Raw genomic sequence first — 19,079 nt, 5'->3', positions numbered from 1 at the left:
ATACGCACTTTTATCATTACATATCTGTTTTCAACAAGCAATTCTTCACCTGTCTCACATTTCTGTTGCCTGACTTTGGGCTTATCTAACCTACCTACATATCTTTTCAGCATTTCTTTCATCTCTGTCTCTGATCAAATGTAGACTGTTTCTGGGGTTTACTGTTTGTTGTTGGATGTCCCACAAACATGTCTCTGGTCTCCTAGTGTGTCCTTGTCATCTCTTTTCACTCAGGGTTAATTGTGCTGTCCTATCTTCAAGCCTTGTTTGGCAGGACTTTGAGGAAGTAAGGATGAAGGGAAAAAACCCAACTATAACAAACACGCCTACAAATGCTCCCTTTTAGTGTTTGTTCAGTTCTGTGTAAGGTTATTGTTGTTGTGAATGTACTGAAATCATGGCAGCATTTATCATAGAATTCCACTTTTCTTCCTGTGGCTTTAAAACTGAAGACACAAACTAAACCAAAATAAACTTTTGGTTGTATGGAAACAAAGCATTAGCATTAATATTGTGTTCTCGACCGCATCAGGTACACACAAGACATCAGTTTTAAATCATCTCATGTTTAAAAATGTTATGTTTTACAATTAATACGATTTTTACATGTTACTTGTTTGTATGGAATTGAAGACCATCTGGTGTGCACACAGAGGATTACTCAAATAGTTCCTTACATGTGGTGGTCTGTATGATGTTTTTGGGTTAAATGCACCATAATTCAATTATGGTACAATCACTTTACTAGTACTTACAATTATGATAATTTTAAGTACTGGTAAAGTAAATTAGTAAAGTAATAAAGTTCCTTGTTGGGTCAGAATCAGCTTATTTCTTGTTGTTTAAACACCCGATGAATGCCAAAAATAAATAGTGAAATATCCTATCAAAGGTTCAAATCAATGAAAATAGTCTACCTAATTTATTTGAATTCTACATATTGATTCAGTAAACGTGTTATTCAACATGACCAAAGATAGTTTGTTTAAACATGAGGATGAAGGGAAAAAAACCAACTGTAACAAACACGCCTACAAATGTTCCTCAGTCACCGTCTCTGAGGAAGATGGGTATCAGTGTTCTTGGTAGGACTTTGAGGAAGGCGCATCAATCACAAAAAGAAGAACTTGATCACAAAACACACACACACACACACACACGCACATTTCTTTGGGTGAAATGCAGCTCTATTGTGACTCTGCAGATACATTTTAACATTAGTTACTTTACAGATTCAGAGTAATAAAAATAAATATAATCAACATATTCTGTCGCTATCCTGCTGTCAGGGAGGCCAGCGTGAAAAGCCTGAAAGAAGTGATAGAACGACAGCTAGTGTTTCATCTATGCTGAACTTTCACCTCCAAAAGCAGGATGAGACTGTTTGCGTGTAGATTTTGGGAGCTACGTTAGATACCTAGGTCAGAGGTTACAGAACAGCAGTGTTTCAGCGACTTACCCCCTCCCAGTGCGGGTATCGGTTATACTAAGCTGTTTACCATTTTAATACATACACATGTATTTTTTTCACTGTTTACTCACAAATGCCTCAACTTAGAATGTGCATTATACAGGTACAGGCACTTCGTAGAGTAGAATAAACACAATAACTCATAAAGCAACGTAACAAAGCAAAATATCACTAAAAGGCAAAATACATTACTATTTTGAATTCACCTGTGTTGATATTGTGAGCATTCACAATATATTCCTCAGACACTTCAAGATCTGGTACGTATGTATCTAAAATTGATTGAGACAAGTGCTCTCATCCACATCCTGGTCTGCACCTGTGTCCGGCTCATGGATAAAGCTGTAGCGTCGATATACTGATCCACCTCTACTGGTGTACACCACGTCCACCTCGTCTCCACTGTCCGGCTCGGGAACACCGTGGGGCATATTGATGCTGGCACTGCCACTGAGTCTCTCATAGCTTTGGCCCCAGCAAAGCCTCTTCCTGGCATGGGCCTTGACCAAGGCAAACACGGCCAGAGCCAACCCCAGTGCCAGCAGCAGGGCAATAGGAAGGCCAGCTGAGGTGTGCTTCAGAGTTCTAGAAGACATATTCAGGTCCGTTGCCTGATCCTCTCCTGACTTGGGTTGGGGAGCCTCCACGCACAGAGCTAGAACAAAAAAACTGCCTTTAGTAGATGGTCAACTGAAGACAATTGTGTTTGTTATGATAGGCAGCGTCTCTACCTGAGCGGCTGTCACAAACACAACAATCTGTGTCATTCCCTCCAGCCTGACAGCAGTGGGCACAGCGGTTCTCCACAGCATGAAGAGCAGAATCCCGGTGGCAAGTCAGACACTGGTCAGGTCTAGGGCCAGTGCAATGCCCACAGGAGCTGTCGCATGGCTCACAGGTTTCCTACAAAGGTACAATTTCAGAAATTATATATTTTCTGGACTGGGCACATCAAAGAAAAACATGGCAGTTGTAGACAGAGCAGTCAGTAATGTGGACCGTTAAGAACAGAGACTGGAAACCAATTTGTACAGATGTGCTTTCTATTGATATCTGAGTTGTAGTATCTGTCTGCACTTAAATTCTCCATATATTTAAAAAAAATTAGGGCTAAATAATTATTCGAAAAATTGCAATATGGCCAGGAGGCAAAATATTTGTTAAAGGCAAAATGTGTGTGGAAAAAAACGTAAGGACATCAGCAGTATCTCATTTATGGATACAACAACCAAAGTACATCCACTATTCCAATGTAGCAGTGCACTGATTAAGGGAGAAATTAATGTGACCGCTTTGCTCTTTGCGTTAGATATAAATCAGACGTAGGCATTTATCTTGTGCCTTTAAATATTATGGTTATAATAATTATACCTTTTTCGAAAAGTATTGCCCCTCCTCACAGTGTGGATAGCAGACTTTGTCCTTTAAAGTGCTGCCCCAGTCGCACGTCACACATCCGTGAGGCGAGGCATCTGCAGACACATTTACGTACTCATGATACGAAGACAAATAAGAGAATGTTCAATGTTGACAACAGGTGGAGAATACAAAAATATTTGATTGCTTAAGTTAACATCTTCATCATCTTTACCTGTGCAGGTCTGACAACTGGTGTGGCACTGTTTGCAGATGTCATTAAGCCGATAGAAGTGCTGTGGGCAGTGCTCAACACACAGCTTGGTGCCTTGCAGTTCCAGAAGAGGAGGTGAACAGGCCCTGCAGGACTCAGGTCCTGGTCCTGTACACTGCTCACAGGACTGGTCACATGTCTCACAGTGAGAGCCCTCTCTGTAATACCTGAAGAAATGCATCATCAATAAACAAGTCACGACATGTATTTTGATTTTTGGATTCTGCCAGACATAATTTAGGATTTAAAAGGTAGTCTATATCTGTGGAATTGAGAATACAAGTTTCCAGAGGAAGTTTTTCTACTGTTGAAGAAATTGCTTAGAAATGGAACATACTGTCTCTGTTAGCAGCTTTGGTCATTTCCAGACACGTTCTTTGTTTTGTTGGATCAATTGAATAGGGTGGGGAGAAAGTCAACAGACATCGCAATGTAAATATATTCAAGACAAATATGGAGGCTTAGGTTTTGTACCTTGTGGGACAATGGGTGACACAGAGTTGAAGGAGACGCAGGTGTCCTGCAGAGCAAGTGAGGCAATCTTTAGGGGATGCTCCCGAGCAGGTGGAACAGGCGTTATCACAAGGCAAACAGAGGCCCAGCTCTGTTCCGTCAGCATCCTGCCTTGTGTCGTATGTACCAGCCGGACACTCACTCACACAAGTGCTGTCTGGAAAATAGCAGACAGACCCAAAGTCCCATAACCATTTTATTAGTACACACTCATGCATCCTTTTTACTGCTTTATTTTTCTGTCCTGTTTATCTGGAGACTTTTTTTGGCACCTAACTAGTCACTTGTCACTTTTTAAAAATCAGCTTCTCTGCTGATTTCTGTTTATTTTACACCCGAAACCTCTTCAGTATGCAGTTAAAAATTGGTGGAACATGCTCACTATAAAGGTATTTGGGGACGGCACAGGTCTGGCATTCATCGTTGCCTGGTCCCTCACAAGAGTAACAGTGCTGATGGCAACGCATGCAGGTGAACTGGTCATCGTGTAGGTAGGTCCTCGGTGGGCAGTCAGTGTCACCGGTCACGCCACACAACAATGTGTTTGGATCCAGCACAAGTCCCTTCTCACACTGGGTGCACTGGTTTGCGTCTGAGCCGGAGCAGCTCATACAGGTCTGGTGGCACTCTGCCCATGGTGAAACAAATGAGACTGCGTCAGGTGAATGTCATATGACTGTATTTGCAAAAGGGGATGCGATCACCAAGGTAAATTATTGTCATCTTAAGTAAAGAACAGACATGGTAGTGTTGTGGTTTTACATACTGTGGATTTAGTGCTTTCCACATAAGCAGAAGCAAACTTCTATACAATTGTCAATTGTGTCTTTGTCAAACATGTCCAGTGATTTTTCTGATCAACCATTGTCATATTATAGAATGCCATACAAAGTATCATAAAATAGCCATAGTATAGTTTGTCATAACTAGAATTAGGGCCTCGCAGTTGTTTGCCGATCATTAATTAGCAGATCATCAAGTTTCAGTTTACATCCATGTCGTACAAAATGGCACTTCATCATTTTATCTTATTAGACATTTGTGTGAAATTGTCATAATTAAAATATGAATTCTTTTGATGTCACAGTGACCTTGACCTTTGACCACCAAAATCAAATCAGTTCCTCCTCGTGTCCAAGTGAACATTGCTATACCAAATTTGGTGAAATTTGCATATTTACTTACTTAATTTACATTTCTGAGATATCACAGAAACGCTGTTGCCGGTGCAGAGGTGATACATTTGACTATTTTAGTTTCCATAGGTGAGCTGCCCTTGTGAATAAACAATGAGACCTGCATAACAATTTTAAAAGGGCAGGGCCAGATATACATGGTCAGAAACTATGTTAGCCTTCATATTCAACACTGCTTAAAAATTGAATTAAGTCATGTCGTATCAAGAGGCTTACCTTGACATTCCAGAGCTTCAGTTTCATAGTAGGTACCAGTGGGACAGTCTTTGGAGCATGTACCCTTATAGAGTTTGGGGCTAAATGTTGAGCAGGTCTCACAGTCATCTGCCATGGGCCCTGAACAGCTGACACATGTTGGGTGGCACTGACCACAGCGGCCCTCCTCCATGTCCTCATAATAGCCCATGGGACAACTTGCCTTACACACACCGTTCAGCATCAGGTAAAGGAAACTGCATTCTGAAATGATATTGAGGAGGGGTGGTAAAGATGTATGAAGAGATTTCAGGATGTGATACAATGTCTTACAATTCACTGTAAAATGTAATCCACTTGGAACATTTTTCCTCTTCAAGAAAGCGGCCCAAACCGCCAAAAACTTACTGAAACAGGTCCTGTCATCTGAGCAAACGTCACAGTGGGGAGAACAGCGTCTGCAGGTACCATCATCTGCAGGATATGCCCGCAGTGAACAGTTGAGTCTACAAATACCACTCTCCAAGTAGTGGCCATCAGCACAGGATAGACACTGGGACTTGATCCCATCACATGAGAAACAGGAGCTATCACAGGCTTCACATGATCCCTCTGCTGTCTCAAAGAAACCTCTGAAATCAGTCAGTAGATTTGTTCAGGCATAAAGAGTGAAATCAAGAACACACCATCATTAACAAATGTTTTTTTCATTTTACTGCTTAGCTTATCCAACTGCTTACTCTGGGCAATTTGACCAGCACCTCCCCTGGTGTAGAAAAAGTTTATAGCTGCCTTTGGAACAGCTGACGCAGTTATAACTGGTATCCACGCAGGCCTCACAGCTTGGCGAGCAGTCCTCACACAACTGAGTGGCAGTGTTTGCGTAGGAGCCAGATGGACATTGCCCTACACAAGAACTGTCCTGACCCAAGAAATATCCTGTGACACACAAATGCAACCACAATGCACCAAAGGAACTGAGATAATGGTTAAATTTATAGTCATAAATGAAGATAGTAAATACTTGTACCTTTGAAACAAGAAGAGCAATCCAGCGCTTGTGGGCCAAAACAGGTCTTACAGGAAGCATCACATGTGTGGCATTCACTATATTTCCCTAAAAAATAAAGTAATAAACAGAGTAACCATATCTCACAATATAACGAAACATCACATTTGACAGAACACAGAGAAGTATTTTGTTGATCTGAGCACAGAAACTTGACAATTGTCTGCATTACCCACGTTTACCACTAGAGGGAAGCATAATACAGTATTTCAATAACAAGTGCTGTGTTGCTTAGGCACAAATGGTGGATGCAGTTGGGGTGTCTGAAACCTGCAAAATGTTACCGGGTATTCACAACAGGGAAGCCACTAAATGATCCATTATTGCATGTATGTATGGAAAGCATTGATGTTTACATGCAATTCTTACACCCTTTATATGATACAACTGTATACAAGGTATAAGGATTGCATGTAAGGAATAACCAAGCTTTTATAAAAGACTGTATTACAAAAATAAAAATCAGTTATACTTGTAATGCAACACATTGGTATGAGGTCACTTATGACAAGTGCTCTTTACAATGAACGTCAGACCGACTATAAATGATCAGCCCGATTACCCTGTATGGTTGATGACAGTGGAGTGTGATAGTCCAATGTTGTTGACACAGACACCACAGGGGAAGTAGATGAAGAGCCCTGTGCTTGAGGCAGAGAAGCCTTTTGAAATAGCTCTACTAAAATGGCTTTTGAATGAAAGGTGAGGCAGTGCATGTGCGGCAGGGTGACATAGTGAGTTGGAGAGCGTCTTTCAACCTAGAGGTCCTTCAGCAGGGTTCAAGCTACCGTCTCAGGGGCAAGCATCCACCATGCTAACATGTCCTTGAGCAAGACACCGAATCCCTCCAAATTCCTAGGATACTGCTCTGACCTCCCACAGGAGAAAGACCATTATTTCCGTCAGGAATCAACTAGTCAAGTATCATGTTATTCAGTACAATCTCTGATTTAACCGTCACCTGATGTCATAATCACTTTGCTTTCATGTTGTCTTGTCTCTGATAAGTCAGAAACAGTTACCTTTTGAGAAAGATCACATTAACTGTTAAAAATCAGGCCTGATTTGGTTGTTCCTCTTACCTTCAAAGTACTGTCCCAAGGGGCAGTTAGCCAGAGGGCACTGCCCATGTAGAGGAGGGTTCCCACCAAGGCACAGGTCACAGTTGGTTGACCGAGGTCCATGGCATGTCTGGCAGGAGTTGTGGCAAGACTGGCAGAGCCACCCACTGGAGTCACTGAAGGTTTGCTGGGGACACTGCTTTATACAGTCACCTCCTGACAGGGCAGTAAGTAGAGAAGAAGTTACACTAGTTTTTGGTACAGCACTTCATCTGTATCAGCAAATAGTAATCTTGAAAAACCTAGCAGAGACAATGCTGTAGATAATATATAATTTACTATTTCAACTAATATCTATTGAGGGAAGTTTCAAAGACAGTCTTACTATCATATGCAGGAGTGCCCAATCACTATGTGATATGGTAACATAAAACATTTCAGGAGGGCAACGCAATGTTTAGAATCAGTACAATCTATTTGTATTGAAACATAGCAAAAAAACTAGCAATGTGGCTCTGATGTGGTCTCAGATTAAAATCTCATCAAAAGATCTTCATTTACTTCTGTCTGCCCTTTCAGGATCTCTCTCTCTCTCTCTCCAAAGTCCATACAACTGCCCAGGTACATAATATTACTAAAATATTTCTTAAACTAGAACTTGTGGCTAAAGAAGAGCGAATAAGCTGACCTTCTGTGATAGATGCTGTCTGACACAATGTATAACACATGCCCATGAAATATGTACATGATAAAATCACATTGATAGAGTGGATGTATACTCACTGATCTGTTATTAAATAGCTACAGGCTTTACTTACAATCTCAAAGCAATTGTTGTCTTTAGATGCCCATAGAGAACACAGCCTAAGAACAAAATCATAATTCCTTGTTTGCATAAACCATTCATTTGCATAGCTCATGTTACTGATTTGCTGACATGGACATGATTTGCAATCCAAATGAAGACTCCAGAGTGCCATCATTTGTCTTTAGCAAGAATGATTGATCACTCTCTCATACACATGGATTAAAGAGTATATTACACCCAAACTCTACTAGTACCGTGTAGGACAAAGAGGTCACCTGAATCCTTTAGTGTGCTAGTAGTAAACAAAATATACACAGAAATGGTCATTCTTTGCGACCGGTACCATTGAGGAAGTAACCAGGCTGGCAAGCAAGACAGCGTGTGATACTCCTGCAATCTGTGCATGGTGCTGGACAGGACAGACACAAGCCCCTGCCCCAGTCTTCATAGGTGCTCTGGGGGCAATGCCTGCGACACTGGTGTCTGAAACTGCAAAAGAAAAGGTTGATTCACAATTAAAATCAAATACTATCCAAAGTGTTGCCCAATAATCCATAACAGTTAACAAACCATATGTCTAAAACTCTGGTTGGTCTATGTGTGTGTGAAATCTGTCAATAAACTGTTGACTAAAACTGTCCGTCATAGCTATTAACCAAAAAGAAGCTCCTTTTTCGAAAGCAAACATGCAGAACAAAGCTATTGAAATATGAAAGACCTGATGAAAACTATTGTGATTGTATTGTATGATGTCAAAGCTTTACAGTGAATGAAGAATGGCTTTGCCCACATGGATGAGTCTGAGGCTGTGAACTGAAACCAGGGAAAAGACAAAACAAACCGCATGCAAGAGGAAATCATGCACTGTGTCAGTCCACAGCACACCTGCAGCTCTATTGTTGACTTCAATTCTGTCCTTAACCAAAAGGTGCACTCAGTCAAACATCAGTAAGGACAGCAAACAGACACCAAAACATAATGTAGGCTGCTTTACTTGAAGCTTATCATGGTTCTATTCTCTTCTTAAGGCAGAAAGTTAATTGGTGTTTTATTTGTAGCCCAGAGGCATGGGGAGATTTCTCTCATTAACCTGTCCTATTAGTCCTTCGGGGCTTAACTGAGCTATTAAACATGAGACAGCTGTCCTAAAAACAAAATCTAGCCCGAAGGAGCTGAGATATTGAGTTGCAAAAATGTCACACATAAAACATTTAAACAAGAATGACTCCTAATTTAGAAACTTAAACACTCTAAATGAAACGAGCTAAACAGCAATAATAAGCCACTAACTTATATTGTGCAACATGCTCTGCAGACACTTTCCAACATGAGAGAATTTTACCGCCGACAGTCTAGACGCAATTCCTGCTGCGTTGCCATGGATTTGGTGCTAAGATGCGGTGGTTGTTTGAGAAGGAACAGCTGGAGGCACCACAGTCACAGTGCATCCATCAACTCACTCCTAATAGCAATTGGTGCAGACCAGGCCCTGTCTCTGGCCTGGAAACAGTACACCGCTCAAGAATCTGCGGGATGTTTAAGAATCCCTCTGTGCAAATATTAGACTATCCATTCCAGGAGAGCACATCAGCATTTCCAAAGGAACTTTTGTTTAGGGCTTTTACTCCTTGAATCGGTTAGGAAAAGGTGATAATACGCTCTATGTAATCCCTAAAGTTAAGAAAGCTTAAGTAAATAAACTGTAAAAAGTATATTGAGAGTGAATCACAACTATTTCTTGGTTTAGCTGCACAGATAATCCATAGAGATGAAGATAAATGTCAAGCATCAATCATGCTGTGACTCTTTTCAATAGCCAGTGTTTTATACGAGAATAACATTGGCTCCACAGATCCACAGTTGTGCCAAAACTGTCTGGCTTAAACATTTTTCATTACTACTACCAAAACCTCGGTAGTGGAATTTCTTTAAGTGCTGGAAACTGTCACAATCTATCACTGTGAGGCTCTTCCTGCAGTTGATGATCGCCCCATGCTCTATGGGGTTTCTTTCATTGGTGTTTGCCTCACATGGTAGATGTAATAAGTACTGCTGCCACAGAAATGACTGAGAGGACCTGCTGTTTTAAATCTCTAAACTATTATTGTTAAAGTAAAACTTACACAATTAGATTCACAGAAGAAGACTGAGTATCTCATTGAACCTTTGTAAAGGCAGTACGAGGAGGTGAGTGCAGTGAAGCGGGGAATTTTCCTTCAACCTTCCTCCGCTGTGATTCACAAGAGCAGTCAGTGAAGTCAAGATGGTACACCCTACATAATCACACCCGATACTGGCTACGCTTTCCACTTTTACTTCTTCTCTTTACTCCTCTCCTTTACACACATAACATAAAAACACACACCATTAGGTATCTCTGTGAAGCAAACTACTCTTCTGTGCTCAAACCAAGGCTCAGGTAACAGTGTACGACTCCGAATGGAAGGTAACCCGACTAACACAATACCAGGAGGAACTAAACTCGGGGGGGAGAAGTAAACAATTGAAGGTCTGTTCTACCTCTGTAACCTCCCAGTGATAATGTGGTGTAAACAGATATACAGATGAAATGTAGTGTGGCGTGAATAAAAAGGAAGAGAATTGAATGAAAGGTATAGGGTGTATCAACTCACAAACTGCATATTGATTTACTCTTTATGTATCATGGCAAAGGCAATGCTAATAAAAACAATTCCGAGGTCATTTAGTTAGTTAGAATTAAAGCCTAACAGTTGTATGCCTCCGCCAACAAGTCATGTTGCAGTTTACATCCATGTCTGTCAAAATTATCATCACTTCATAATTGTATCCTATTAGAAAGAAATTGTAAAATTGTCATAATTGTCATATTAATTATTGAGTTATGGCCAAAAACGTGTTTTGTGAGGTCACAGTGACCTTTGACTACAAAAATCTGACAATCAAGACCAGAAACACGTGTTTACGATGTTTACTGAAGTAATAAATCAATAAAAAGTAAGGTAATTTTCTCATAGACTTCAATACAATCTGACTTTATTTTGAAGGAGTAGCCCCCTGCTGGCTATTAGAAATAATGCAAGTTTAAGGCACTTCCACGTTGGCTTCAGTTTTCAAACCGGAAGGGTGCCGCCTGGAAGGTACAAACGTACGGACAACCCAAAAACATAATAATCAGCAACAATTTTGAGGATAGATAAATATTGTATGTATTGCAGTAGGCATTTATTTTACTATTTTTGGACATTGTATTAATCATGCGTCATCATACAATTAATTAAATAGTTGGATTAATCTAAACTAATCTTTAGTAGCAGCCTTAATATAAAATGTTAGCTATATAAAATAATACCTAAGAAAGCATTTGATATTATTGCAGAAAATATGGGAGGATAGAAAAGTGCACTTATTAAAAGACAATTATAGAAAGAGGAAAAAAACTCACAGAAAGTAACCTTCCACGCAGCTGTTGCAGATATCAGGGTCCTCTGTGCAAAAATGAGACAAAAAGGTGATTAATTAGAACTCCTATGGAAAAGCAGCCTTCATTGTGCACCATTATTATTACCAGGGTTATAAAAATACACAGCCAATGAACCTTACATTAGGGAGGGAATAGTATGGTGTTGTATGGTGACTTGCCTGTGGAACATGCTTTGCAGCCCATCTCACAGTCGATGCACTCCCCTGTATCCGGGTCCTGCACCTGCCCTGAAACCCAGACATCCAGCATAATAACATTGAATGACTTTCTCTTAAGCTACAGCCAACACAGAAACTGTACTTTACATTTACCTATGACACAGGACGCAGTTTGGCAGACTCCATTTTGGAGTTTGTAGTGTTCCCGACATTTGGCACATATGTTGCCATCTGTGCAGAGTTCACAATTGGCTATGCAGGGCAGACAGGCATAGTGACCCCTGTCAGGATAGAGTCCCCGGGGGCAGTGTGTCCGACAGCGACCTTGGTGAAGGAAACGTTCCTGTCCATCTTCATCTGAGGAGGAGGAGTAGGAGGAGGAGGACACAGAGGATTTGTTAATATAAAGCCTACTGTATTTTCTCTTCTGATGAAGATGCCATTAGGCATACGGAACTCCTGCCAGGAAACGCCATTTCCAAAAATCTAGACTCTTCTGAAAGTGGAAATCAATGATCTTCTCATAATAAATGCAGAAGTAGAGCCAAATGGGCCCATGGAAAGAAAGAAAGACAAAAGGACAAGCTGCCAACTGTGTTAAAGTTCGGTGTCTTCAGCACTTAACACATATTGCAGAAATCGAAAACAGAATATAGTAGCTGAACAAATGGATGTCAAAGCCATGAGCAACATCATCAACTGATGGCTGCAGCACAGGATGTTGACTGTAGGCCTGCAAATAACAGATCACAGTTTGAGATCACTTCAAGACTGATGTTGCTCCAACTAATGTAAACAACGGCAATCAGAGGCCGAAGAGAGATCAGAGCTGTGGGCAGAGACAGAGGCAGAGTCCTCTGTTGGCTCTAATGATTCATTCTCTGCCACCTGCCACTAGCACCTGAGGCCTCTCTGGAAGCATCCCAGTTACAGCATTGTCTCATCTGCTCATTGCTGCACTTAAGATGTGTGAGACAGGGAGGAAAGGGGCCTTTCTGACCCTTCCACTTCCCAGAGATTCAACCTCAGCGAGCACAGAGAAATGTGACTTCTATATGACAACATGCAACAGAGCATGAGGAAAGCGGTAGTCTTTTGGCTTTCGAAGTGGGTTCAGAAAGAACAACAAAACGATCAATGTACATTGAAATGCAGTTAGTAAAATCAGAAAGGCATCATTGTGACAAAGTCAAAATGCATATATTAAAAGAATATATATAAAAGAAAGGGGTATGTGTGAGGGAAAGAGAGACTTGCAGGTTTTTCAGGTTACGCCCAGTGAACTGCAACAGTATAATACTTCTAGCCCGAGGGGATATTTTTTCCTTTCCCTCTGATTAACAAAGGCCCCATTCTAACATGATCAGATTACACCGTGTAATCTCGGGAGAAAAATGATCACACCTTCATTTCTTACCCATTTCAAAAGGTGCCCCTGTGACAGAAAAATCCAACCCAAAAAGTTCTACATTCAATCTCTGACTGTTTACCAAGGGTAAAGGGTAAACCAGAGCTGAATGCTCCTCTTGTAATTCAAAAGCATTCAAACAACTTTGCTCTGGTAATCATTGAATAGAGCTGCCTCCCTCTCTTTCAGACGGATTAATGAGTCTGTGACATGGCTTTGTTTGTAATCATCCATCTGTGGAGCCCCAACTAAATAAATTAAAATAAAATAAAAACAGAGGAATTATATCGGTTAATGGCCAGCAATTCACGGATCACATTTACGCAGCTCATAGAGAAATAATGACAAATGTAAAATTTGTCATTTGATGAAGGATATTGTCTAACTTTGATGAAGCCTTTGTTTAGCTGGTGATTTTTTTGTTGTCCTTGCATAACTAGGGTATACAAACCATCACTTATTTTAAACCCCTGTTAAAGTAAATCAAGGGCAGGGCATCGTATTATGAGGGAAATAAAAGATTTAATTCATATATAATTCGCCTTTTCCTTTGGAAAAGCCATCCGTGATGTTATGCTGCGTTGAAAGAACATTTGACTCACCAACTCCACAGGTAGTGCATTCAAACAGCTCGTGCCCGTCGCACTCGGAGCAGGTGGGGTGGCAGAGGACACACTGGTTCTTCAGCATAAACTGTCCGCTGAAACAGGGCGATGAGGGTTTACATCCAATAAATCCCACACAGTGGAGAAAGATCACAAACGCGACGTCGGACCGCATTGCTGCTGTTCCGCGAGGACTTTCACTGGAAGTGAGGGGGGGGAAAAACAGACAATCAGTCAGGAGTGCCTCCACAGACGCAGTGTCCGTGCAGCAGGTACGCTGGCAGATCGATATGGGGCTCTGTGACACCAGCACAGAAACAACTCGCAGGACCAGTTCGCCCAAGTGAAGCACTCGACAATGAGCGTGGAGTGCGGGCAGCATTTAGTAAAAGAAGAAGAAGAAAAAAGAGAGCAACCCTTCTGTGTCACAATAGACTATTTACAGCCTTAACAAACAAATCACACCATACATACATATACTGTGGCTGGAGAAAAACGTTAATTGAGATGAGTGTCTGTTTGCAAAGCGTTTGGTGCATGTGTTTATCCTTCTAATTAGAAACAGGGAAGTTCAGATGGTATACCTGCCAAACCAAATGCATTACAGACTATAATTAATTAGCTGTTGTGTAGCCTTCTAAAATGTATATTGCTATAACTAGGTTAACATATTTAGCATGTGTAGACTACCTTACATTATACGCCACTGGTTTCAGGATTCACTCAACAGTAATGTTAACTAACTAATGTTACATTTAAGGCTAGCCAACGGTAGATTTGTTAACGTTTCAGCAAGGAATGTATAGTAGTTTATTAGACTAAAGGGAACACTTTAACCTCAAAACAATGAAGACAATACAATTCGGAGGCGACTTATGCTTGTTTTATAGGCCACATTTAAGCACTATATAGCTTCTCGGAAGAATGAAACGTTAATTGCTATTAACTTAAATGATGGGACTGGTTCAACTGTTTTAATTGTAGTGTACAACCCAGTGATGCATACAGCACGAGCAGTTGTCTTCTTTACATCATATTAATATAAAGTCCTAAACCACACAACACCACTATATGCATCGGACTTTGGTAAAATATCAAATCCAAGTGACGACACAGCGGCCTCTCGCGGCTCCTACCCGGATGTGTGTATCCGAGCGCGTGAGTCAAACGTCCTCACCGGCCGACGTCACGCGGCAGCGAGGCTGCTGGAGGAGGCGTGGCTTTGTTCTGCTGCAGCGGAGAAATATGACATGGGGATGAGCGAGAGAGAGAGAGGGAGAGACACAGCCTTGACAGGAATTAACGGTTCGACAGAGGTCTGGACTGCAAACCTTAGGATGGGGAGTAATGACTGAAAACAGAACGGTAAGAGACAGACCTGATTTTATTGCATTTTGCACACACAGCGCCACAGGCCGATTCATGGCTCATTTGACAAGGAACACAATAGGCTACCACTGCAGACAGGTGCACCTGCCTTTATGCGAGTACGTGCTTCGATGCATTCAACTTCAGGTTCCGTGCGAATACCTTTTTATTTTAGGTCGAAGGCAAATGCATCGAGGCCACAAATCTCATCGACGGTTTTGGGACGAGACGCTAGTCTGACAGTGAAAGGCTGTAAACATGGATGTGGTCTTCTATCTGTATGCTTAGTCACAGACCTTTGTGATGTAGAAACATACAGTAGCATATGTAATACAAATATGAGAGAGCTGAGAATATAATTTTGTGATGGTGGCATATCTTTAAAAGAAAACAGCCAGGGCTATTAGCTTATTGGAGGCTTTGGTTCTTTTTACAGACATGCAACTTAAATCATCACAGTGTATTTTAGGCCAGATGGCTGAACATGTAGATGATGGAATACATAACAGCTACATGTTTCATATAGTAAATCAAAGCAGTCTCACTCTTGGTTATATGTTCATCTTAAAAGGTAACCTTACAATAACTGCAAATACCACTGCATGGTTTAATTCTGGTGCCCGTATACGCTTCTTTTATTGTTGGCCTGGTTCACAATATATCTACCACATACGGCCTGTAAAGATGGTGAGGCCACTAATTCATTGTTATGTTATTTTTAAAAGACCTACATAATAAAACCTTTAATCTATCATTAATATCAGCTTATATTTGAGCTGGGTACAACACTAATGAAATTAACTCCATGGTTTCCTCCTGGTCATTTTGGAAGATGATGATGTACATCAAATCAACTGGTTTGCTGTCTTACCCTTACAGCCTATTAACCCTGTCCCAATGCTTCACTTGGGCACATGAGATGGGCAGCTGACCGTAGTGGAGTCTGATTTTGAGACAGCTTGTATAGATGGGCAGAGATACAAAGCAGGGCCCATAGCTGCCAGGCCATGCCAGCTCCACAGAGGGCTTTAGTGCAGCAGGGCACTGGGGAGAGGGCGCTTGGCACCTGATCAGTTACCACAGTGAATTCTGTTCCTGTCACTGGCATTTAGCTACAGAAAAGCAGAGCTGAGATGACGGTTGTTGTTGAACCCAGTTGGGCTTTCATGTCACATGTGGCAGGGCCGCTTTATCAAAGTGCTTGTCGACTGATACAAGATGACATTCCTTTGCAAACATCTGTGCCAGTTGCCCACTACCTACTTCAAACACCTAAGAAGAAAACGTTACACTCATAAGCTTTTAATGTAAAAAAAATAAATACAACACTGGTTGCATTTTTAGAATGACTCTTTAAGTTTACATTTCTACATATTTTGAACCCAAAGGACCCAGCAGCAATGATGGTGTGTTCTTCCTCTGGTATCATGAGGGAGGAATCTAAAAAAACAATGAAGGTAAATGATCAGGTGAACCCTGAGAAGCACCTGGAAAGGGGGCTTGAATCTCTTGTTTCCTTTTGAAAAGAATCCCACGTCTCCATGCCTGATTTCCCCCCAAAGTTTAGTCCTACAGAGGACATGAAATGAGTCAAGTACCCATGGTAATCACGGCCCAATCACTGCACGGCTCTGAAGTTGGCCCTGTTCTTCAGACATCTCTACAGGTGGGATAGCGATGTTAAGTGTTCTGTCTGCAGGCAGCGGGAGGTCAGCTGGAGGCCATGGAGGCAGGCACAGGGGCTCCTCTCACACATCAGTGGAGGGTGCTTTCCACAGCCACTGCCCTGTGGTCACATGTGAGTCTGTACATTGGCCTTGATGTCGGACAGGTACTTCTGGAAAATTTGTCTCCAAACCTTCTCAAATGTGAATGTGTGGCAACGTGAAATACACCTCCAAATCACGGACAAATTAAGTTGTAAGCCTTGTGTCATAAAGCTGTAATAAATCCTCACACCAGTATTCCCTTCTCTGCTGTGGTAAAGGCTTCAACCACAGAACACGTTTACTGCAGAAACCATTTAACCGTGATTTATGAACGCTTTTATAATGAATCCATATTTTACAGTGTTTGCGAGGTCAGGGTTTGGGTTTAACGTTTGTTTGTTTTCTAAAGAGGTGTACAGGGGATTCTACATGGCCTGTGACTATAGTCCGAAGGGACCCATACGCTTCTGAAAAGATGATTAGAGGCCCGGACCATAGCCTGATGTCATCTTTTGTATTTCGTGCCTAAATGAGGAAATCTAAACGGCAATGTGTGAATTTCACTTTTTTGATTGCAATATGATAGAAAGGTTTGTTGTAATCACGATGTACTGCCCCCGAAGACACCATAGAGGTGGCTATTATGATATAATAATATTATAATAATATGCAATTATGGCTATTACGGTGTAGCAGAGATATTGTCTATTGAGGTTCCAGTCAACCCGGAGGTTTTGCAAAAGATGTTTCTGTAGAACATTTTCATGACAACAGAGTTTGTTGTTTTGAGTTGAGTTGGCATATAAACATTTTTACAGTTGCACGTATTAAACTCTCATTACCTCAGCGTGTGTGTTTATGGACAAACAGATCTTTTTTCCTTCATTCTTTTATCCAAATGTGACACATTTAGCAACAGGAGTTGGATGTTACATTTTGCCAAGAAGATATCCTCTGTGACAGACATAGGCCTAGCTTGTGTATGCGTACGTGTACACGTGTGTGTGTGTGTCTGCGCCACCTAATTGCATTTGTGTTGCTTAGCGTCTAGTGCTGAGTCTGGGAGCAGGCTGGCGGCTGGAGACATCTGTCATTGTGACATTCTCCCCAAAAGGCCCAATGGGCACAGCCATCCCCTGTCCGGCCTCGAATCAGCAAGGGAGCAGTTCCTAAATCAAACAGAACACTGTTGCACAGGATACCCTCGGTGACTCAATTTAGATTCACCCAGGCCCACAGCGTAGGTCATTTCCATTCATTCAGAAAAACAGGTCAAGCCTCTCTACAAAACCCAGCTGCATATGTTGGAAATTCAGTGTATCTCCATTTTGTCTCCATTTTGTCTCCATTGAAGGAAGTGTAAAAAGGGAAATGCAGGTTAGATGCCACCCTGAGAACAGAGGAGCAATACCGCTCTTGTTCAGCTTGCTTTCTATGTCATTCATTTTCTTAAGTAGAGAAAAGAAATGCTCTGCTGTTTGTCACTGTCACTGCCCTTTCTTTCATCTTTCCCTTTCTCATCTGTAGTTATATTTTGCCACTCTTCGTGGTCTCCTTTCTGGTGAGAGGACAAAGAAAGATGTCTGAGATGACTCAAGAGGGTCAAGAAGTACAGTAGCCTATTTTTTTTGTACAGCATATTTATCTTACGAAGGTTTCCAGGGAACTTTATTTTGACGTCACCCGTTTTAAACAGTAATGCAGTTGCACATATTGTACGGATGTATACTCATTTCACAGGAATATGTGGTGGCTTTATGCTCTGATTATTTACCCTGCAGCTTCTTTCCTCCCACTGCTGTATACCTCTCCCACACACTCTCATAAGCCTATTGGCGACCCCAACCCACCTACTCAGCATTTCACCTACTGTGGGGTCTGCACCCAGAGTGATGTCACTTGACATAAAGATTGAGTTATTGGAAATGTTTAGGATAAAATTGACTGATTATTTGTTATAAGAATAAATCAGATATTTTTTAAACAAATCCTCATTCACATTTATGCAACCTACTTGTATCCCACATAGAATGCACAGGTAAATCATTCTCAGCTTGAGAACTCTGTAACTGATTTTCGAACCTTTAATGTAAGAGTTCAGTTTCAACTGATTTAGCGACGCCCAAAGGTACGATGCTAGTTAGAGGCAGCAAACGTTCCTTGAGAAATAGCTATAGTGGACTCTGCCACTAACAATAACATGTTTTTGGTTTTGGTTTGCTGGTTAGTTTGTGTGTCAGCAGGACTACGGAAAAACTACTGGCCTGATTTTCATGAAACTTGGTGGAAGGGTGTAGCATGGGCCAAGGAACAACCCATTACATTTTGGAGCATATACACATTTCTATATAATTCTAATGTTGGAAATATATCCTGACATACAGTGGGTACGGAAAGTATTCAGACCCCTTTAAATTTTTCACTC

The 19,079-nt window shown here is 41.3% G+C and overlaps 2 protein-coding genes across 2 annotated transcripts in view; one reads left to right on the top strand and one right to left on the bottom strand.

The window, feature by feature from the left end:
• Window positions 1-51: 51 nt before the first annotated feature.
• Window positions 52-13,853, bottom strand: LOC116396420 (proprotein convertase subtilisin/kexin type 5). Its single transcript, XM_031871028.1, has 16 exons — window positions 13,575-13,853; window positions 11,718-11,921; window positions 11,565-11,633; window positions 11,368-11,410; window positions 8,287-8,432; window positions 7,157-7,351; window positions 6,036-6,122; window positions 5,746-5,944; window positions 5,414-5,637; window positions 5,027-5,269; window positions 3,997-4,242; window positions 3,576-3,771; window positions 3,063-3,268; window positions 2,843-2,943; window positions 2,203-2,374; window positions 52-2,126 (listed from the first exon to the last, which is right to left on the bottom strand). The coding sequence occupies exons 1-16, from the start codon at window positions 13,750-13,752 to the stop codon at window positions 1,744-1,746; spliced, it is 2,892 nt and encodes a 963-aa protein (XP_031726888.1). The 5' UTR covers window positions 13,753-13,853; the 3' UTR covers window positions 52-1,743.
• Window positions 13,854-14,796: 943 nt separating this feature from the next.
• otud7a (OTU deubiquitinase 7A) overlaps window positions 14,797-19,079 on the top strand; it is a 39,935-nt gene continuing 35,652 nt past the window's right edge. Inside the window, exon 1 of the mRNA XM_031871175.1 lies at window positions 14,797-14,942. The gene's annotated coding sequence lies outside the window, so the exon portion shown is untranslated. The remainder of the gene's footprint in view (window positions 14,943-19,079) is intronic.

This window comes from Anarrhichthys ocellatus, unplaced genomic scaffold (assembly GCF_004355925.1).
Source record: "Anarrhichthys ocellatus isolate YVR2014 unplaced genomic scaffold, GSC_Weel_1.0 scaffold2, whole genome shotgun sequence".
NCBI classification, from domain to species: Eukaryota; Metazoa; Chordata; class Actinopteri; order Perciformes; family Anarhichadidae; genus Anarrhichthys; species Anarrhichthys ocellatus.
The sequence above is the reverse complement of the archived record's forward strand: the minus strand, read 5'-3'. Positions and strand labels throughout refer to the sequence as shown.

Bases quoted from the DNA above. Each gene is read 5' to 3' on its own strand.
- LOC116396420 (XM_031871028.1), bottom strand. From the start codon at position 13,752: ATGCGGTCCGACGTCGCGTTTGTGATCTTTCTCCACTGTGTGGGATTT. The intron at 11,634-11,717 runs GTAAATGTAAAG...TCTGGGTTTCAG, and splicing joins AACTGCGTCCTGTGTCATAG to GGCAGGTGCAGGACCCGGAT. The intron at 8,433-11,367 runs GTGAGTTTTTTT...TTTCTTTTGCAG, and splicing joins TGCGTGGAAGGTTACTTTCT to TTTCAGACACCAGTGTCGCA.